The sequence below is a fragment of the Aegilops tauschii genome, chromosome 3 (assembly GCF_002575655.3).
Source record: "Aegilops tauschii subsp. strangulata cultivar AL8/78 chromosome 3, Aet v6.0, whole genome shotgun sequence".
NCBI lineage: Eukaryota > Viridiplantae > Streptophyta > Magnoliopsida > Poales > Poaceae > Aegilops > Aegilops tauschii.
Window position 1 is genome coordinate 301,790,678 of NC_053037.3, and position 23,228 is coordinate 301,813,905.

Consider the following 23,228-nt stretch of genomic DNA (forward strand, 5'->3'; position numbering starts at 1 on the left):
TGACACAACAATGCAAATTCCATGTGCTTGACCACTAGAAAATCACGTACACAATCCTACAATGGAAAACCATCGGATTGTCAACAGGTAAACGCTTTTCTGATAAAATACATCACAGTGAAGTTTCTGTGAACAAAATCACATAAACATATTTGGACATTCCTGCCGTATTCTTATCTGTAGCATCTGGCTTCCATTCCTCAGGTAAAACAGTGGTCTTTTGCTACAAAATCATCCTAGTAGTATTCGTTCTAGGTGGGATAATCAAGAACTGAATAACTCGCATAGATAGCAAAACAAGTTTATTCTGTTGCAAATAGTTAACACAGCGGAGCGAGTTATTTTGATTTCTCTTTCTTCTGGTCGGGGGCTCTTGACCCTATAATGCTACAGATGGGTTGATCTGGCGACTGAAGCAATTTCAGCGCCGGGTGGACTATCAGATCGCGCATCAGCAGTTTCTGCCCGACATCCAACTCGCTTAGGTCCACTTCAATGTATGGCGGGACTATGTCAGCAGGGCAGAGAAACTTGACAGTTCGTTTTATGGTGTTGAAGTAAGCTCCTGCATGGTTGCAAATATAATCACATTAGCCTGGATTTATTATGAACAATGTAACATCACATAATACAACAGGAATACAGCTGGATAAGGGCTGAATGCACAAGTCCTAGAGCAGTACATAATAATATAACAAAGGCAATGCTCATTCACCAGAGGTTTTTCAGTATATCAAGTTCAGCGTACACTGAATAACTGATCCACTCACCAGTATGAAATGATAAACACAGCACAGGTAACAAGAGCCATTAGACAACACTTAATTTGTTAGTGCTTTGCTCAACAGAAATGAGGCCTTCTCACTAGCATAGTTCAAGAAATTGCCCCAAGTAACCTAAATATTATTTTATATTATATGGAAGACAACTGGCATGCTGAAGAAATTGTTTCCAAATGATCTAGGGTTTGGGCCCGCCCAATTTTGATGTGGAAAAAACTGGAGAACTTTTCAATTTAGCATTCCAAAATAGTGTTACGTAAAATGGATGCATCATTGGTATACATGCTACATACCTTTCCTGAGGCCAGGTGAGGCGTCCTCCCCAATGTACATTAAAGGAACATCTATTTTGAGCAGTGCCGAAGAAGGTGCTCTCATGAATGTCACATTGAGAGGTTCATCAGTGCCTGCGTGCAAGTGCACCTGCAAATATAGATATTAAAAAAAAGGCAGCCAACAGATTCACAGTACCACATTTCCATTATTTCACAAATCCATAACTGCGCCAATCATTCTAACATATGCCTATAAAGAGCCATATAGGGTCAGTTTTCAACGGATATTGTAAGGTAGATGGAGGTGCCTGGCTGATTTCTTGCAGTGAGCTAGAAAACCCAAGTATGTATAATTCATTATTCAAGGAACCAGCTCCCTGGTAAGCAGGCAGTGTTTGCTGCTGCTAACATCAGAGAGAGTGATTCTCACAATGTTTTTAAAGTAGCATTTCCACAAGCCATTTGATTCTCCTACCTAACGAAGGAAAGTTTATGTCTGATCCACATTGTACAAGATCGCACATAGGTCAGCAAATTAATCAGTTTAGTGTTGTATGAAAGGTAATGAGCACATTCCAGCCCTGTTTCGAACGCAGGAGCTTAGCAAGAAACAGCTCAATTTCCTTACGAACTGAGAGGAAATGGATGCGCTATGTGCACACCCTTTATCTAGTATCATGCTAACAAAGACAAGTAGATAACCAAATAAGATGCATGCTAATGATCACTCAAGAGCAACAAAAGGATGAACTGCATTTGCTTGCACCATGTTGACCGATCCTCCTCCGCATATAAGAAAAAAACTTGTGTTACTTCGTCAAGAGCTTGTCACTTGGATCTTGCAAGATAATGAAGGCACGCAACAGACTTTTGCTGCCACACCTGAGTTCACCCAGTGCCCATTTGCTGATAAAATGTAAGACATTTTAAATTGAACTGCCAAAACGTCTTATATTTATGAACAGAGGGTGTATATCCTAAGTGTAACACACATGGTGCATTTACTGAAGGGATAGTCCATTAGAATATACAACGTAGCAATTAAACCTGCAAGTCCATCATTTTCCAGTATTTCAGACTAGGTCAAATCCTACTTGCTACTAAGAACATTAGCAAAACAATGAACACAAACCAAGAAACACCATTTTATTGTCTTGACTTGAGGTAGGAAACACTGTCCTCGCACAGAGTACACTTACAGATCAACTAGCTGATTAGATCACCGAACAATTAGAACTTTTCAATCAAAGGCACCTTCAAATCATCACTAATCATGTTATTTGTTCCTCAATGGTTTTCTGCTACAATACAGCTCTCAAATTGCCACCTAAAACAGAAGTATTTCATTCCGAAATGCCAACCCCAGCTATCTAAATGTTCAATGTTTATCATGCACATTAGCAAGCCCGAGACAAATACCGGGTTATTGTAGAAAATGTCGACCCTTGGTAGAAAACAAGGGCTCACTAACCATTAAGAGAACCCACCTTGCGCGGCAGGACGCGGACGCTCTCGATGAGGTCCCCCTGCCCGGCCTGCTCGGACCAAACCTGGAGACGGAAGAGGCGGGAGAGGAAGAAGGACCGTCCGAGGTGGTCGACGAGCTTGCGGATCTGCTTGGACGGCACCGAGACGAGGCGCTTGTTACCGCCCTCTTGGCCATTCTCCTGCTCGAAGACGATGGCCGGCACACGCCCAGCCTTGCGTTCCTTGGCCGCGAAGTGCCGGCCAGAGGAGTCCCTCGGCACGGCGAAGATCACCTCGTCGTGCTTCGCGTCCGGCCGCGGGTGACCAGGGAGGTAGTCGAACGGCGGCGACAGGAGTTCGTCGATGTTGTGATCTGGGGCGGAAACCGCTGCGGCGGAGGCGGAGAAGTGCCGGCGGAGGAGGGGGAGGGTGAGCGTCTGAAGTGGTCGCCGGAGGAGCATGGCGGCCGCCGGTTGGTCGTCGCGGGGTGTAGGGTTTTTGGGAGGTGGGAAGAAGGCAACGCGACGATGATGATGGCCGTCTTTGGGGGTTCGGGGAGAGTGGAGTGGGGAAGACAAGGTGATGTTTAGGGCTTTGTGTGGGCTATAGGTATTGGGCCTGAATGGAGAGCCCGTCACATGGTAGGAAGGCATGCCTCAATGGATAGGCCCGTCACATGTTTTTTTTCATAAGAAATAGACAGTTTCCCCTAAAAAAATAAAAATAAGAAATAGATAGTTGCATGTGTATTGCAACGGAGGCATAAGTACTTTATACTCATTCACTATAGTTATCTGGATTTTATTACTAATGTAAATTAGATATCAAAAATGGACTTTGGCGGCCAATTAAATCAATATTTATTGGTTTATCAAGGAAAACATAATTTTATTTGATAAGTCAATAAGATGTAGAATGGTTGAAATATTTTAAAAGAAAAAACGGTGGAGGAAAATCAATGAAACCCAAACCGAGGAGATGAGATGAGGAGGGAGAAAGAAAGAAAAAAACCTTACTTTTTTAAGTACCACTAGATTTTTTTCAAGGGATTACCATTGTGGCAAGCTTTATTAGGACTCAAAACAACCATCACATGGTCCTCTAATGGTCTAAATATAGCACTAGGAGGGTCTCTTTTATTGTGATAACTAAACTTAGCTAGCTCAGGAACCACGTAAGTGGCATTCCTTCTGCAATACGAGAACAATCAACATATATTGTCCTCAATGGGTCCCACCATCGGTTTTGGCCGGCGAATTTTTTACGACTTCTTGAGAAACAGATTCGGCCTAAACTCTATGATGTCCTAGAGAATTGGCCAATTGTTATCCATTATGCATGGCAAGACCTTCAATTGTGAACACATCAATAGCATATAGGAAGAAGACACAATTCAATGCAATAAAATGCCCCCCTGCTATCTCTAAGAATGGCCGCAGTTCTTTGGGCGGGCTAGCCGCACACCTGGATGACGTTTTTAGGGTCTTCCATGACAATCATTTTCATGGTAGAAATGATGATGAGAATTCTCCGGCGATTCCTCGAGTGAGTTTCGCCTCACTCAGTACATGGTGGGTGGTTGGCCCTGAGTGTGATGTTGGGTTGTTTGCATAGTCGTGCCTGATCTCGCGTTGGAGACTTCACATTAAAAAAATGATTGATGGGTGTGAGACTCGATCAATGTTCATGCGCGATAATTCGAGAACCCATATGCACGAGTAGAGACCCCGTTGTGATCGTGCACGGTAATTAGAGGGGCCCGTATGCATGCGTGAGTAGCTACTAATCAAATTGGAGATTTCACATTACAGAACTTGATCGTTCGATGTGAGCTCTCGCTATAGCCATGGCCTATGTACTTGGCGGTGGTGCGCGATTATTGCAAAGCCTGTATGCGCGAGTAAAGACCTCGTTAACCTCGTGCATGGTAGTTAGAGGCCCCCGTATGCATGGGCGAGAACTACTGATCAAAATGGAGGCTTCACACTACAGAACCCGACCGATCGATGTGCGACTATTGCTTTAGCTAGCTTGTGTACTCGGCGGTGGTGCGTGATAGTTGGAGAAGCTGTATAGAGACCCTGTTGCAATTGTGCGCAGTAGTTGGAGGCCCCCATATGCGCGAGTAGCTATTGACCGATCGAGTTGGAGAGGTGTGTGATGACCCCGTATGTATGAGAGTGCGACCGGGCGTTGCAGCCTCTCTTGATACAGAAGCCCCCTGCTGATGTTGCACGGTTGTGCGTAATAGTTGAAGACATCGTTTACGAGTGTCACCGACTGCTGCCTCTCTCAATACACAGGAGGCCAATGATGTGTATGCTGGTATAGTTGACCACAGCCATTTGCGAGCCACCGGGCATTGCCTCTCGGTGTATAGTACCACATTGTTGCGTACGTGCGTGTGCTAGCCCCTAGCCGATCGGTTACTCTCCATAGGACGGACGTTTCCTATCGATGTACAATACCATGTTGTTGCATACACGCTTGTGATAGCTCCCAACCGGTTGGTTAGTCGCCACCGGGTGTTGTATCTCGATATACAATACCTCGTTGATGCGCACACGATCGTGATAGCCCTTGTCCGTTACTCACCACAGATGTTGCCTCTCGATATACAATACCCTATTGATGCATACGCGCGCGTGATAGCCCCCAACTAGTTACTCGCCAGACGTTGCCTCTTGATGTGCACTATCCGGTTGGTGTTGCACACACGATACCCCCACCCCAACAAGTTGCTAGCCAGCCACAGAACCGTGTTGCTTCGTATGAGCATGATTCCCCTAGCCAACCGATTGCTCGCCACTAAACTTTTCGTATTGATATAGTTAGCCTATTGTTGCATAATAAGATATCCCCAACCCAGCAGGTCATTGTGAGCCATGAGACATTGCTTCTCCAAACAGTAGTCCGTTGTTTCATAGCGCGATATCCCCCACCCCACCCACCCAGTCGGTTGCTAGAACGTTGCCTCTGATGAGTCCAATTTATGTGATGTATAACACCTTTTATTTGGCTCAGTAGTGTAGGATTCTTTGGATTTACCACGGTTGCGCACCTCTTTTTGTATGTTTTCACCAGAATGTCATGCATGGAAATTATTTGTAGTCCAATGAAAGAAAGCCAATTTATGGTGATAAATCACGTTAGTTAATGTGGTAAAACTCTGTCATAAAAAGGTGAAACAATTAGGAGAAGATAAGGTTCATGCAGAAGCCTCAAGACTGCAAGATGACGTCTGGTAAAAGGGATGCGCTCGTACCAGCAGATGTAACGCCTGCCTCCGCCTCCGCCTGGTCAACTACCTCATCCCCGTGTAGAAGGATAGGGTATCAGAGACACCACACATCCAGAAAACACACCCAGAATGAAGAGCCCTAGCCTTCGGAAGTTCCAAAGGGGGAATTGATCTAGAGAATCCGTCGTCGCATCACAACATCGAGAGGGCATCATCACCACTCGTCTTCACCATCAGCGTCCTATCTCTATCTGACGAGGACATGGCTACCTTGGATACTACCAAAAATATTGCGTACGTGTATGTTTTTAGGTGATTTCTAATAAAAATATGCAATAATTTATTTATGTCATCCAGAACAAAAATACTTCACCTATTTTTTGTTTCATGACTAATTGCAGAATTACCGGACACTTGTACAAACCATGTGAAGATAAAGAAAAAGGAAAAATTTGGTGTTGTTTAAGAAGTCCTCTCACGTCACATTTGGCCCAAGAGAAGTTACAGTCCAAATTCGTCACATTCTAGACTCGGATTCAGACTGCACAGACATACCTGACTTCAAACATTTCTAAATTTTACATCGGACTCCGAATTGGGTGAATCTTTTTTTGGAAAGCTTATCTCATGCACCTTAAACCCAGTTGGATTCACCTTCAAATTCGTTCGGAGCGCGGAGATATCACCGGAACAGTCCGACGCTGCTGCAGAATCTGAGTAAAACTACAAGTCGAAGGTGTTGCGTCAACTCCACTTGGGCCCATGGGCCTTGTAAGACCTAGGGTTAGGTTGTTAGAAATATGCCCTTGAGGCAATAATAAATTGGTTATTATCATATTTCCCATTCATGATAAATGTTTATTATTCATACTAGAATTGTATCGACCGAAAACTTAAATGGATGTGTGAATACATAAACTACATCGTGTCCCTTGCAAGCCTCTACCAGACTAGCTCGTTGATCAAAGATGGTTATGGTTTCCTAACAATAGAAATGATTTGTCATTTGATAATGGGATCACGTCATTAGGAGAATGATGTGATGGACAGACCCAACCATATGCTTAGCATCAGATCATTTAGTTATTTGCTATAGCTTTCTTCATGTCAAGTGTCAGTTCCTTCGACCATGAGATCATGCTACTCCTAGATACCGGAGGAATACTTTGTGTTCTATCAAACATCACTTCATAACTGGGTGGTCATAAAGGTGCTTGATGTCGCTTGAAATTGCGTCGGTATTTCCCCAAAGAGGAAGGGATGATGCAGTACAGCTACGGTAGGTATTTCCCTCAAAACCAAGGTATCAATCCAGTAGGAGAACCAAGCAACACTATGTAAACGATACCTGCACACAAAGAACAAATAGTTGCAACCCGACGCATATGAGGGGTTGTCAATCCCTCTTCGAGTAACGGCGCCAGAAATTGTCAAGTTGATGGGATAAAATTTGGGTAGATTGGATAAATAGATCTCGATAAAACGCAAAATAAAATAAGTAATAAAAAAGTGCAGCAAGGTATTTTTTTTAAATAATAGATCTGAAAACAAAAGCGAATAAAAATAGATCTCCAAGCAAATATGATAAAGAATAGACCCGGGGGCCGTAGATTTCACTAGTGGCTTCTCTCAAGAAATAGCAACGGTGGGTAAACAAATTACTGTTGGGCAATTGATAGAAGATCGGATAATTATGACGATATCCAGGGCAACGATTAATATGTAGGCATCACATCCAAGATTAGTTGACCGACTCCTGCCTGCATCTACTACTGTTACTCCACACATCGACCGCTATCCAGCATGCATCTAGTGTATCAAGTTCATGGAAAAATGGAGTAATGCAATAAGAACAATGACATGATGTAGATGATATCTATTCATGTAGGAATAGCCCCATCTTGTTATCCTCAATAGCAACGATACGTTCGTGTCTTGCTGCCCCTTCTGTCATTGGGAAAGAACACCACAAGATCGAACCCATCACAAAGCACCTCTCCCATGGCAAGAAAAATCGATCTAGTTGGCCTAACTAAACCAAAGATTCGAAGAAGAAATATGAGGCTATAAATAATCATGCATATAAGAGATCAAAGAAGACTCAAATAATATTCATGGATATAGATCTGATCATAAACTCAAAGTTAATCGGATCCCAACAAACACACCGCAAAAAGAGTTACATCAAATAGATCTCCAAGAGACCATTGTATTGAGAATCAAAAGAGAGAGAGAGAGAGAGAGAGAGAGGAAGCCATCTAGCTACTGCCTACGGACCCGTAGGTATATGGTGAACTACTCACGCATCATCGAAGAAGCACCAATGAGGGTGATGAACCCCTCCGTGATGGTGTCTAGATTGGATCTCGTGGTTCTGGAACTTGCGGCGGCTGGAATTGTGTTTTGACGAATCCCCTAGGGTTTCTGGAATATTTGGGGATTTATAGGGCGAAGAGGCGGTGCGGGAGATTGTCGAGGGGGGCACAACCCCCATGGGCGCACCTGGGCCTCCTGGCGTGCCTTGGTGGGTTGTACCCACCTCGGGCCTCCCCTCTAGTACTTCTTTGGCCCACTGGGTGTCTTCTGGTCCAAAAAAATCTCCAAAAAGTTTCGTTGTGTTTGGACTCCGTTTGGTACTGTTATTCTGCCAAGTAAAAAACAAGCAAAAAATAGCAACTAGCATTGGGCACTATGTCAATAGGTTAGACCCAAAACAATGATATAAAGTTGCTATAAAATGATTGTAAAACATCCAAGAATGATATTATAACAGCATGTAACAATAAAAAATTATAGATACGTTGGAGACGTATCAGCATCCCCAAGCTTAATTCCTGCTCGTCCTCGAGTATGTAAATAATAAAAACAAAATTTTTGATGTGGAATGTTGCCTAACATGTTCATCACATATTATTTTCTTTTTTAGCATGGACATTTGGACTTTTATGTGGTTCAAAGCAATTGTCTAGTTTTGACATGAAGATTTCAATACTCAAGCATATCAACAAGCAAACATGTCTTTCAAAATATCAACACTAAAGAAAGTTATCCTTAGCCCATCATGCTCAATCATTGATCCATTCATGAAACACACTCGCATATTAGCTACACCCAATGCTCAAGTATGATCATAGTGCTCCCTAGTTGGTGCTTTATAAGAGAAGATGGAGACTCAAATAAAAAAATTGCATAAAGTAAATAGATAGGCCCTTCGCAGAGGGAAGTAGGGATTTGTAGAGGTGCCAGAGCTCAAAGCAAAAATTGAGAGATATTTTTTTTTGAGAGGCATACTTTTCCCGTCAACGAAAATGGTCGAGTAATTCCTAACACTTTCCATGCTAGATATATCATAGGCAGTTCCCAAACAGAAAATAAAGTTTATTCCTTTTTCCACCATTCTTTCACAATCCATGGCTAGCCGTATCCACGGGTGCCTTCCATACCAACACTTTCCAAGGAATTTATTATTTGACAACATAAAGTAAATTTCTTTTTCATTTCGGGACTGGGCATCCCTATTACTGCCATACTCTCGTGCAATGACAAGTGAATAAACACTCATCTTGAGAATAACATATCTAGCACGGAAAATATTGGCCACCCCCTGCCGCTTCATGAGCGGTACGAGCACACAAAAAGGAAATTTATTTTGAAAATTAGAGGTGGCGCATACAAATTTGCTTACAACGGCACAAAAATATCGCATATAGGTAGGTATGGTGGACTCATATGGCAAAACTGGGTTTAAAGATTTTGGATGCACAAGTAGTATTTCTACTTAGTACAAGTGGAGGCTATCAAATAGATTGAGAAGCAACCAACCAAGAAATGAAAAATCACATAAGCGAGCATTAAGCATAACTAACACCGAATAATGCACCATAAGTAGGATGTAATTTCATTGCATAACTATTGACTTTCATGCTTGCATAGGGAATCACAAACCTTAACACCAGTATTCTTACTAAATCATAATTACTCACCAACATGACTCACATATCACTATCATCATATCTCAAAACTATTACAAAGAATCAAGTTTATTTTGTCCAATGATCTTCATGAAAGTTTTTATTATATCCCTCTTGAATATCTATCACTTTTGGGACTAATTTCATATGTTTCTTTTGATAGGCTCAAACAAATTCAAGTGAAGAACGTGAGCATAGAATTTTTCGTCTCTCAAAATAATATAAGTGAAGCATGAGAGAATTTGTTCAAAAGAAATTCTAACTCTCAAATAAATCTAAGTGAAGCATGAGAGCATTTCTTCAGAAATATTAAAGCACACCGTGCTAAAAAAGATATAAGTGAAGCACTAGAGCAATTCCCTAGCTCAAAAATTTGAGTGAAGCATAAAGAGGAATTCTAACAAATCATAGCATAATTTTGGCTCTCTATAATAGGTGTGTACAGCAAGAATAGATGACAAAAACTAAAAATCAAAACAAGCAAAGACTCATATAATACAAGATGCTCCAAGCAAAACTCATGATATGTGATGAATAAAAATATAGCTCCAAGTAAAATACCGATGGTCGTTAGAAGAAAGAGGGGATGCCTTTCGGGGCATCCCTAAGATTAGTTGCTTGGTTCTGCTTGAATAATAACTTGGGGTGCCATGGGGCATCCCCAAGCTTAGGCTCTTTTCACTCCTTATTCCTTCATCCATTGTGATCTCACCCAAAACTTGAAAACTTCAATCACACAAAACTTAACAAAACCTTCGTGAGATCCGTTAGTATAACAAAGCAAATCACTACTCTAAGTACTGTTGCAAACCCATTCATATTTTATTTTTGCATTATATCTACTGTATTCCAACTTTATCATGGCTAATACTGAAGGAAATATGCCCTAGAGGCAATAATAAAGTTGTTATTTATATTTCCTTATATCATGATAAATGTTTATTATTCATGCTAGAATTGTATTAACCGGAAACTTAGTACATGTGTGAATACATAGACAAACAGAGTGTCCCTAGTATGCCTCTACTTGACTAGCTCGTTAATCAAAGATGGTTAAGTTTCCTAGCCATAGACATGAGTTGTCATTTGATGAAAGAGATCACATCATTAGAGAATGATGTGATGGACAAGACCCATCTGTTAGCTTAGCACTATGATCATTTAGTTTATTGCTATTGCTTTCTTCATGACTTATACATGTTCCTGTGACTATGAGATTATGCAACTCCCGAATACCGGAGGAACACTTAGTGTGCTATCAAACGTCACAATGTAACTGGGTGATTATAAAGATGCTCTACAGGTATCTCTGATGGTGTTTGTTGAGTTGGCATAGATCGAGATTAGCATTTGTCACTTCGTGTATCGGAGAGGTATATCTGGGCCCTCTCGGTAATGCACGTCACTATAAGCCTTGCAAGCAATGTGACTAATGAGTTAGTTGCGGGATGATGCATTACAAAACGAGTAAAGAGACTTGCCGGTAACGAGATTGAACTAGGTATGGTGATACTGACGATCGAATCTTGGGCAAGTAACATACGGATGACAAAGGGAACAACGTATATTGTTATGCGGTTTGACCGGTAAAGATCTTCGTAGAATATGTAGGAGCCAATATGAGCATCCAGGTTCCGCTATTGGTTATTGACCGGAGATGTGTCTCGGTCATGTCTACATAGTTCTCGAACCCATAGGGTCCGCACGCTTAACGTTCGATGACGATTTATATTATGAGTTATGTGATTTGATGTACCGAAGGTTGTTCGGAGTCTCGGATGAGATCACGAACATGACGAGGAGTCTCGAAATGGTCGATACATAAAGATTGATATATTGGACCATTTTATTCGGACACCGGAAGTGTTCCGGATGGTTTCGGCTAAAACCGGAGTGCCGGAGGGGTTACCGGAACCCCCCGGGGGAACTAATGGGCCACCATGGGCCTTATTGGAGAGAGAGGAGGGCAGCCAGGGCAGGGCGCGCACCCCCCTTGCAGTCCGAATTGGACAAGGGAAGGGGGGCGCCCCCTTTCCTTCTCCTTCTCCCTCTCTTTCTCCTTCCCCCTCTCTCCCTCTTGGTGGAATCCTACTAGGACTTGGAGTCCTAGTAGGACTCCCCTCCTTGGGCGCGCCCCCTAGGGCCGGCCGGCCTCCTCCTCCCTCCTTTATATACGTGGGGAGGGGGCACCCTAGAACACACAAGTTGATCTTTTAGCCGTGTGCGGTGCCCCCTCCACAGAAACACACCTCGGTCATATCGTTGTAGTGCTTAGGCGAAGCCCTGCACCGGTAACTTCATCATCACCATCGCTACACCGTCGTATTGACGGAACTCTCCCTTGGCCTCAGCTGGATCGAGAGTACGAGGAATGTTATCGAGCTGAACGTGTGCTGAACACGGAGGTGCCGTACGTTCGGTGCTAGGATCGGTCGGATCGTGAAGACGTACGACTACATCAACCGCGTTGATAAAACGCTTCCGCTTTCGGCCTACGAGGGTACGTGGACATACTCTCCTTGCTCGTTGCTATGCTTCTCCTAGATAGATCTTGCGTGATCGTAGGAAAATTTTGAAATACTACGTTCCCCAACAGTGGCATCCGAGCCAGGTCTATGCGTAGATGTTATATGCACGAGTAGAACACAAAGAGTTGTGGGCGACAATAGTCATACTGCTTACCAACATGTCATACTTTGATTCGGCGGTATTGTTGGATGAAGCGGCCCAGACCGACATTACATGACCGCGTTCATGAGACTGGTTCTACCGCCGTGCTTCGCACACAGGTGGCTAGTGGGTGTCTGTTTCTCCAACTTTAGTTGAATCGAGTGTGACTACGCCCGGTCCTTGTTGAAGGTTAAAATAGCACACTTGACGAAAAATCATTGTGGTTTTGATGCGTAGGTAAGAACGGTTCTTGCTAAGCCCGTAGCAGCCACGTAAAACTTGCAACAACGAAGTAGAGGACGTCTAACTTGTTTTTGTAGGGCTTGCTGTGATGTGATATGGTCAAGACGTGATGATATATAAATTGTTGTATGAGATGATCATGTTTTGTAAAAGTTATCGGCAACTGGCAGGAGCCTTATGGTTGTCGCTTTATTGTATGAAATGTAATCACCATGTAATTGCTTTACTTTATCACTGAGCTATAGCGATAGTCATAGAAGCAATAGCTGGCGAGACGACAACGTTGCTACGAGGGAGATCAAGGTGTCAAGCCGGTGACGATGGTGATCATGACAGTGCTTTGGAGATGGAGATCAAAGGCACAAGATGATGATGGCCATATCATATCACTTATATTGATTGCATGTGATGTTTATCCTTTATGCATCTTATTTTGCTTAGTACGACGGTAGCATTATAAGATGATCTCTCACTAAATTTCAAGGTATAAGTGTTCTCCCTGAGTATGCACCATTGCTATAGTTTGTCGTGCCGAGACACCACGTGATGTTCGGGTGTGATAAGCTCTACGTTCACATACAACGGGTGCAAGCCAGTTTTGCACACACAGAATACTCAGGTTAAACTTGACGAGCCTAGCATATGCATATATGGCCACGGAACACTGAGACCGAAAGGTTGAGCGTGAATCATATAGTAGATATGATCAACATAGTGATGTTCACCATTGAAAACTACTCCATCTCATGTGATGATCGAACATGGTTTAGTTGATTTGGATCACGTGATCACTTAGATGATTAGACGGATGCCTATCTAAGTGGGAGTTCTTAAGTAATATGTTTAATTGAACTTTAATTTATCATGAACTTAGTACCTGATAGTATTTTGCATGTCTATGTTGTTGTAGATCAATGGCCCGTGCTACTGTTCCTTTGAATTTTAATGTGTTCCTAGAGAAAGCTAAGTTGAAAGATGACGGTAGCAACTACACAGACTGGGTCCGTAACTTGAGGATTATGCTCATTGCTGCACAGAAGAATTACGTCCTGGAAGCACCGCTAGGTGCCAGGCCTGCTGCAGACGCTACTGATGATGTTAAGAACGTTTGGCAGAGCAAAGCTGATGACTACTCAATAGTTCAGTGTGCCATGCTTTACAGCTCAGAACTGTTGGAAATATGCCCTAGAGGCAATAGTAAATGGTTATTATTATATTTCTTTGTTCATGATAATAGTCTTTTATTCATGCTATAATTGTATTGTCCGGAAATCGTAATACATGTGTGAATACATAGACCACAACGTGTCCCTAGTAAGCCTCTAGTTGACTAGCTCGTTGATCAACAGATAGTCATGGTTTCCTGACTATGGACATTGGATGTCATTGATAACAGGATCACATCATTAGGAGAATGATGTGATGGACAAGACCCAATCCTAAGCATAGCATAAAAGATCGTGTAGTTTCGTTTGCTAGAGCTTTTCCAATGTCAAGTATCTTTTCCTTAGACCATGAGATCGTGCAACTCCCGGATACCGTAAGAGTGCTTTGGGTGTGCCAAACGTCACAACGTAACTGGGTGACTATAAAGGTGCACTACGGGTATCTCCGAAAGTGTCTGTTGGGTTGGCACGGATCGAGACTGGGATTTGTCACTCCGTGTGACGGAGAGGTATCTCTGGGCCCACTCGGTAATGCATCATCATAATGAGCTCAATGTGACTAAGGCGTTAGTCACGGGATCATGCATTGCGGTACGAGTAAAGAGACTTGCCGGTAACGAGATTGAACAAGGTATTGGGATACCGACGATCGAATCTCGGGCAAGTAACATACCGATTGACAAAGGGAATTGTATGCGGGATTGATTGAATCCTCGACACCGTGGTTCATCCGATGAGATCATCGTGGAACATGTGGGAGCCAACATGGGTATCCAGATCCCGCTGTTGGTTATTGACCGGAGAGGCGTCTCGGTCATGTCTGCATGTCTCCCGAACCCGTAGGGTCTACACACTTAAGGTTCGGTGACGCTAGGGTTGTAGAGATATATGTATGCGGAAACCCGAAAGTTGTTCGGAGTCCCGGATGAGATCCCGTACATCACGAGAGGTTCCGGAATGGTCCGGAGGTGAAGAATTATATATAGGAAGTCCAGTTTCGGCCACCGGGAAAGTTTCGGGGGTTACCGGTATTGTACCGGGACCACCGGAAGGGTCCCGGGGGTCCACCGGGTGGGGCCACCTATCCCGGAGGGCCCCGTGGGCTGAAAGTGGAAGGGAACCAGCCCTTAGTGGGCTGGGACGCCCCCCTTGGGCCTCCCCCCATGCGCCTAGGGTTGGGAACCCTAGGGGGGGAGTTCCCCCTTGCCTTGGGGGGCAAGGCAACCCCTTCCCCCCTTGTGGCCGCCGCCCCCCCTTGAGATCCCATCTTTTGGGGCCGGCGCCCCCCTAGGGGGCCTATATAAAGGGGGGGAGGGAGGGCAGCATACAACAGCCTTGGGCGCCTCCCTCCTCCCCTGCAGCACCTCTCTCTCTCTCTCTCTCTCTCTCTCTCTCTCTCTCTCTCTCGCAGAAGCTTAGCGAAGCCCTGCCGAGACCCGCTACATCCACCACCACGCCGTCGTGCTGCTGGATCTCCATCAACCTATCCTTCCCCCTTGCTGGATCAAGAAGGAGGAGACATCGCTGCACCGTACGTGTGTTGAACGCGGAGGTGCCGTCCGTTCGGCACTCGGTCATCGGTGATTTGGATCACGACGAGTACGGCTCCGTCATCCACGTTCATTGGAACGCTTCCGCTCGCGATCTACAAGGGTATGTAGATGCACTCCTTTCCCCTCGTTGCTAGTAGACTCCATAGATGCATCTTGGTGAGCGTAGGAAAATTTTAAATTATGCTACGATTCCCAACAGTGGCATCAGAGCCAGGTCTATGCGTAGTTACTATGCACGAGTAGAACACAAAGCAGTTGTGGGTGTTGAGTTTGCCAATTCTTCTTGCCGCTACTAGTCGTTTCTTGTTTCGGCGGCATTGTAGGATGAAGCGGCCCGGACCGACCTTACACGTACGCTTACGTGAGACAGGTTCCACCGACTGACATGCACTAGTTGCATAAGGTGGCTAGCGGGTGTCTGTCTCTCCTACTTTAGTCGGAACGGATTCGATGAAAAGGGTCCTTATGAAGGGTAAATAGAAATTGGCAAATCACGTTATGGTCATACGTAGGTAAGAAAACGTTCTTGCTAGAAACCTACAAACCACGTAAAAACTTGCAACAACAATTAGAGGACGTCTAACTTGTTTTTGCAGCAAGTGCTATGTGATGTGATATGGCCAGAAGATGTGATGAATGATATATGTGATGTATGAGATTGATCATATTCTTGTAATAGGAATCACGACTTGCATGTCGATGAGTATGACAACCGGCAGGAGCCATAGGAGTTGTCTTTATTATTTTGCATGACCTGCGTGTCATTGAATAACGCCATGTAATTTACTTTACTTTGTTGCTAAACACGTTAGCCATACAAGTAGAAGTAATCGTTGGCGTGACGACTTCATGAAGACACAATGATGGAGATCATGATGATGGAGATCATGGTGTCATGCCGGTGACAAAGATGATCATGGTGCCCCGAAGATGGAGATCAAAGGAGCATGATGATATTGGCCATATCATGTCACTATTTGATTGCATGTGATGTCTATCATGTTTTTGCATCTTATTTGCTTAGAACGACGGTAGTAAGTAAGATGATCCCTTATTATAATTTCAAGAAAGTGTTCACCCTAACTGTGCACCGTTGCGAAGGTTCGTTGTTTCGAAGCACCACGTGATGATCGGGTGTGATAGATTCTAACGTTCGAATACAACGGGTGTTGACGAGCCTAGCATGTACAGACATGGCCTCGGAACACACGCAATACACTTAGGTTGACTTGACGAGCCTAGCATGTACAGACATGGCCTCGGAACACGGAGGACCGAAAGGTCGAGCATGAGTCGTATAGAAGATACGATCAACATGGAGATGTTCACCGATCTTGACTAGTCCGTCTCACGTGATGATCGGACACGGCCTAGTTAAACTCGGATCATGTTTCACTTAGATGACGAGAGGGATGTCTATCTGAGTGGGAGTTCATTAAATAATTTGATTAGATGAACTCAATTATCATGAACTTAGTCTAAAATCTTTACACTATGTATTGTAGATCAAATGACCCACGTTGTCCTCAATTTCAACGCGTTCCTAGAGAAAACCAAGCTGAAAGATGATGGCAGCAACTATACGGACTGGGTCCGGAACCTGAGGATCATCCTCATAGCAGCCAAGAAAGATTATGTCTTAGAAGCACCGCTAGGTGAAGCACCAATCCCTGAGAACCAAGACGTTATGAATGCTTGGCAGCAGCGTGCTGATGATTACTCCCTCGTTCAGTGCGGCATGCTTTACAGCTTAGAACCGGGTCTCCAAAAGCATTTTGAGAAACATGGAGCATATGAGATGTTCGAGGAGCTGAAACTGGTTTTTCAAGCTCATGCCCGGGTCGAGAGATATGATGTCTCCGACAAGTTCTTCAGCTGTAAAATGGAGGAGAACAGTTCTGTTAGTGAGCACATACTCAGAATGTCTGGGTTGCACAACCGCTTGTCTCAGCTGGGAGTTAATCTCCCGGATGACGCGGTCATTGACAGAATCCTCCAGTCGCTTCCACCAAGCTACAAGAGCTTTGTGATGAACTACAATATGCAGGGGATGGAAAAGACCATTCCCGAGGTATATTCAATGCTGAAATCAGCGGAAGGGGAGATCAGAAAAGAACATCAAGTGTTGATGGTGAATAAAACCACTAAGTTCAAGAAGGGGAAGGGTAAGAAGAACTTCAAGAAGGACGGCAAGGGAGTTGCCGCGCCCGGTAAACCAGTTACTGGGAAGAAGTCAAAGCATGGACCCAAGCCCGAGACTGAGTGCTTTTCTTGCAAGGGAAGTGGTCACTGGAAGCGGAACTGCCCCAAATATTTAGCGGACAAGAAGAAGGCCGGCAACACCCAAGGTATATGTGATATACAAGTAATTGATGTGTACCTTACCAGTACTCGTAGTAGCTCCTGGGTATTTGATACCGGTGCGGTTGCTCATATTTGTAACTCAAAGCAGGAACTACGGAATAAACGGAGACTGGCAAAGGACGAGGTGACGATGCGCGTCGGGAATGGTTCCAAGGTCGATGTGATCGCCGTTGGCACGCTACCTCTGCATCTACCCACGGGATTAGTTTTAAATCTCAATAATTGTTATTTAGTGCCAGCTTTGAGCATGAACATTGTATCTGGATCTCGTTTAATTCGAGATGGCTACTCATTTAAATCTGAGAATAATGGTTGTTCTATTTATTTGAGAGATATGTTTTATGGTCATGCCCCGCTGGTCAATGGTTTATTTTTGATGAATCTCGAACGTGATGTTACACATGTTCATAGTGTGAATACCAAAAGATGTAAAGTTGATAACGATAGTCCCACATACTTGTGGCACTGCCGCCTTGGTCACATTGGTGTCAAGCGCATGAAGAAGCTCCATGCAGATGGACTTTTGGAGTCTCTTGATTATGAATCATTTGACACGTGCGAACCATGCCTCATGGGTAAGATGACCAAGACTCCGTTCTCCGGAACAATGGAGCGAGCAACCAACTTATTGGAAATCATACATACCGATGTGTGCGGTCCAATGAGTGTTGAGGCTCGCGGAGGATATCGTTATGTTCTCACTCTCACTGATGACTTAAGTAGATATGGGTATGTCTACCTAATGAAACACAAGTCTGAAACCTTTGAAAAGTTCAAGGAATTTCAGAGTGAAGTCGAGAATCAACGTGATAGGAAAAATAAAATTCTTACGATCAGATCGTGGTGGAGAATATTTAAGTCACGAATTTGGTGCACACTTAAGGAAATGTGGAATAGTTTCACAACTCACGCCGCCTGGAACACCTCAGAGAAATGGTGTGTCCGAACGTCGTAATCGCACTCTATTGGATATGGTGCGATCTATGATGTCTCTTACCGATTTACCGCTCTCATTTTGGGGCTATGCTTTAGAGACTGCCGCATTCACTTTAAATAGGGCTCTGTCGAAATCCGTTGAGACGACACCGTATGAATTATGGTTTGGGAAGAAACCTAAGCTGTCGTTTCTAAAAGTTTGGGGATGCGATGCTTATGTCAAGAAACTTCAACCTGAAAAGCTCGAACCCAAGTCGAAAAAATGCGTCTTCATAGGATACCCTAAGGAAACTATTGGGTATACCTTCTACCTCAGATCCGAGGGCAAGATCTTCGTTGCTAAGAACGGGTCCTTTCTAGAGAAGGAGTTTCTCTCGAAAGAATTGAGTGGGAGGAAAGTGGAACTTGATGAGGTGATAGTCACCCCTTCCGAACCGGAAAGTAGCGCAGCGCGGGAAAATGTTCCTGTGGTGCCTACACCGACTGGGGAGGAAGTTAATGATGATGATCATGAAGCTTCAGTTCAAGTTACTGAACTTCGTAGGTCCACAAGGACACGTTCCGCACCAGAGTGGTACGGCAACCCTGTCCTGGAAATCATGTTGTTAGACAACAGTGAACCTTCGAACTATGAAGAAGCGATGGCGGGCCCGGATTCCGACAAATGGATAGAGGCCATGAAATCCGAGATAGGATCCATGTATGAAAACGAAGTATGGACTTTGACTGACTTGCCCGATGATCGGCGAGCCATAGAAAACAAATGGATCTTTAAGAAGAAGACGGACGCGGATGGTAATGTGACCATCTACAAAGCTCGACTTGTCGCTAAGGGTTATCGACAAGTTCAAGGGGTTGACTACGATGAGACATTCTCACCCGTAGCGAAGCTAAAGTCCGTCCAAATCATGTTAGCAATTGCCGCATACTATGATTATGAGATATGGCAGATGGACGTCAAAACGGCATTCCTTAACGGCTTCCTTAAGGAAGAGTTGTATATGATGCAGCCGGAAGGTTTTGTCGATCCTAAGAATGCTAACAAAGTATGCAAGCTCCAACGCTCAATCTATGGGCTGGTGCAAGCATCTCGGAGTTGGAACATTCGCTTTGATGAGATGATCAAAGCGTTTGGGTTTACACAGACTTATGGAGAAGCCTGTTTACAAGAAAGTGAGTGGGAGCTCTATAGCATTTCTCATATTATATGTGGATGACATACTATTGATGGGAAATGATATAGAATTCTTGGAAAGTATAAAGGCCTATTTGAATAAGTGTTTTTCAATGAAGGACCTTGGAGAAGCTGCTTATATATTAGGCATCAAGATCTATAGGGATAGATCAAGACGCCTCATTGGTCTTTCACAGAGTACATACCTTGACAAGATATTGAAGAAGTTCAATATGGATCAGTCCAAGAAGGGGTTCTTGCCTGTATTGCAAGGTGTGCAGTTGAGCACGGCTCAATGCCCGACCACGGCAGAAGATAGAGAAAAGATGAGTGTCATCCCCTATGCCTCGGCCATAGGGTCTATTATGTATGCCATGCTGTGTACCAGACCTGATGTAAACCTTGCCGTAAGTTTGGTAGGAAGATACCAAAGTAATCCCGGCATGGAACACTGGACAGCAGTCAAGAATATCCTGAAGTACCTGAAGAGGACTAAGGATATGTTTCTCGTTTATGGAGGTGACGAAGAGCTCGTCGTAAAGGGTTACGTCGACGCTAGCTTCGACACAGATCTGGATGACTCGAAGTCACAGACCGGATACGTGTATATTTTGAATGGAGGAGCAGTAAGCTGGTGCAGTTGCAAGCAAAGCGTCGTGGCGGGATCTACATGTGAAGCGGAGTACATGGCAGCCTCGGAGGCAGCACAGGAAGCAGTCTGGATGAAGGAGTTCATTACCGACCTAGGGGTGATTCCCAATGCGTCGGGCCCGATGACTCTCTTCTGTGACAACACTGGAGCTATTGCCCTTGCGAAGGAGCCCAGGTTTCACAGGAAGACTAGGCATATCAAGCGTCGCTTCAACTCCATTCGTGAAAGTGTTCAAAATGGAGACATAGATATTTGTAAAGTACACACGGACCTGAATGTAGCAGATCCGTTGACTAAACCTCTCCCTAGGGCAAAACATGATCAACACCAGGACGCAATGGGTGTTCGATTCATCACAATGTAACTAGATTATTGACTCTAGTGCAAGTGGGAGACTGTTGGAAATATGCCCTAGAGGCAATAATAAATGGTTATTATTATATTTCTTTGTTCATGATAATAGTCTATTATTCATGCTATAATTGTATTGTCTGGAAATCGTAATACATGTGTGAATACATAGACCACAACGTGTCCCTAGTAAGCCTCTAGTTGACTAGCTCGTTGATCAACAGATAGTCATGGTTTCCTGACTATGGACATTGGATGTCATTGATAACGGGATCACATCATTAGGAGAATGATGTGATGGACAAGACCCAATCCTAAGCATAGCATAAAAGATCGTGTAGTTTCGTTTGCTAGAGCTTTTCCAATGTCAAGTATCTTTTCCTTAGACCATGAGATCGTGCAACTCCCGGATACCGTAAGAGTGCTTTGGGTGTGCCAAACGTCACAACGTAACTGGGTGACTATAAAGGTGCACTACGGGTATCTCCGAAAGTGTCCGTTGGGTTGGCACGGATCGAGACTGGGATTTGTCACTCCGTGTGACGGAGAGGTATCTCTGGGCCCACTCGGTAATGCATCATCATAATGAGCTCAATGTGACTAAGGCGTTAGTCACGGGATCATGCATTGCGGTACGAGTAAAGAGACTTGCCGGTAACGAGATTGAACAAGGTATTGGGATACCGACGATCGAATCTCGGGCAAGTAACATACCGATTGACAAAGGGAATTGTATGCGGGATTGATTGAATCCTCGACACCGTGGTTCATCCGATGAGATCATCGTGGAACATGTGGGAGCCAACATGGGTATCCAGATCCCGCTGTTGGTTATTGACCGGAGAGGCGTCTCGGTCATGTCTGCATGTCTCCCGAACCCGTAGGGTCTACACACTTAAGGTTCGGTGACGCTAGGGTTGTAGAGATATATGTATGCGGAAACCCGAAAGTTGTTCGGAGTCCCGGATGAGATCCCGGACATCACGAGAGGTTCCGGAATGGTCCGGAGGTGAAGAATTATATATAGGAAGTCCAGTTTCGGCCACCGGGAAAGTTTCGGGGGTTACCGGTATTGTACCGGGACCACCGGAAGGGTCCCGGGGGTCCACCGGGTGGGGCCACCTATCCCGGAGGGCCCCGTGGGCTGAAAGTGGAAGGGAACCAGCCCTTAGTGGGCTGGGACGCCCCCCTTGGGCCTCCCCCCATGCGCCTAGGGTTGGGAACCCTAGGGGGGGGGGAGTTCCCCCTTGCCTTGGGGGGCAAGGCAACCCCTTCCCCCCTTGTGGCCGCCGCCCCCCCTTGAGATCCCATCTTTTGGGGCCGGCGCCCCCCAGGGGGCCTATATAAAGGGGGGAGGGAGGGCAGCATACAACAGCCTTGGGCGCCTCCCTCCTCCCCTGCAGCACCTCTCTCTCTCTCTCGCAGAAGCTTAGCGAAGCCCTGCCGAGACCCGCTACATCCACCACCACGCTGTCGTGCTGCTGGATCTCCATCAACCTCTCCTTCCCCCTTGCTGGATCAAGAAGGAGGAGACGTCGCTGCACCGTACGTGTGTTGAACGCGGAGGTGCCGTCCGTTCGGCACTCGGTCATCGGTGATTTGGATCACGGCGAGTACGGCTCCGTCATCCACGTTCATTGGAACGCTTCCGCTCACGATCTACAAGGGTATGTAGATGCACTCCTTTCCCCTCGTTGCTAGTAGACTCCATAGATGCATCTTGGTGAGCGTAGGAAAATTTTAAATTATGCTACGATTCCCAACAAGAACCGGGACTTCAACGACGTTTTGACGTCATGGAGCATATGAGATGTTCCAGGAGTTGAAGTTAATATTTCAAGCAAATGCCCGGATTGAGATATATGAAGTCTTCAATAAGTTCTACAGCTTCAAAATGGAGGAGAATAGTTCTGTCAGTGAACATGTACTCAGAATGTCTGGGTAGCACAACCACTTGACTCAACTGGGAGTTAATCTTCCTGATGATAGTGTCATTGACAGAGTTCTTCAATCACTGCCACCAAGCTAAAAAAGCTTCATGATGAACCATAATATGCAAGGGATGGATTATACAATTCCCGAGCTCTTCGCAATGCTGAAAGCCGTGGAGGTAGAAATCAAGAAGGAGCATCAAGTGTTGATGGTTACCAAGACCACTAGTTTCAAGAAAAAGGGCAAAGGGAAGAAGGGGCACTTCAAGAAGAATGGCAAGCAAGTTGCTACTCAAGTGAAGAAAGCCAAGTCCGGACCTAAGCCTGAGACTGAGTGCTTCTACTATAAAGGGACTGGTCACTGGAAGCGGAACTACCCCAAGTATTTGGCGGATAAGAAGGATGGCAAAGTGAAAGGTATATTTGATATACATGGTATTGATGTGTACCTT

General features: G+C 44.7%; 1 protein-coding gene across 1 annotated transcript; it reads right to left on the reverse strand.

Annotated features, from left to right (window-relative positions):
• Positions 1–3,192, reverse strand: LOC109752499 (uncharacterized). The gene is made up of 3 exons (XM_020311383.4): positions 2,545–3,192; positions 1,076–1,205; positions 1–565 (listed from the first exon to the last, which is right to left on the reverse strand). Exons 1-3 carry the CDS (start codon positions 3,175–3,177, stop codon positions 339–341), a joined length of 990 nt encoding a protein of 329 aa, XP_020166972.2. The 5' UTR covers positions 3,178–3,192; the 3' UTR covers positions 1–338.
• Between the last annotated feature and the right edge of the window lie 20,036 nt (positions 3,193–23,228).

Excerpts from the sequence above, each read along its gene's own strand:
- LOC109752499 (XM_020311383.4), bottom strand. The coding sequence starts at position 3,177 with ATGCCTTCCTACCATGTGACGGGCTCTCCATTCAGGCCCAATACCTAT. Across the intron at positions 1,206-2,544 it reads TCCGCGTCCTGCCGCGCAAG|GTGCACTTGCACGCAGGCAC; the intron begins GTGGGTTCTCTT and ends CTATATTTGCAG. Across the intron at positions 566-1,075 it reads CTCACCTGGCCTCAGGAAAG|GAGCTTACTTCAACACCATA; the intron begins GTATGTAGCATG and ends GCAACCATGCAG.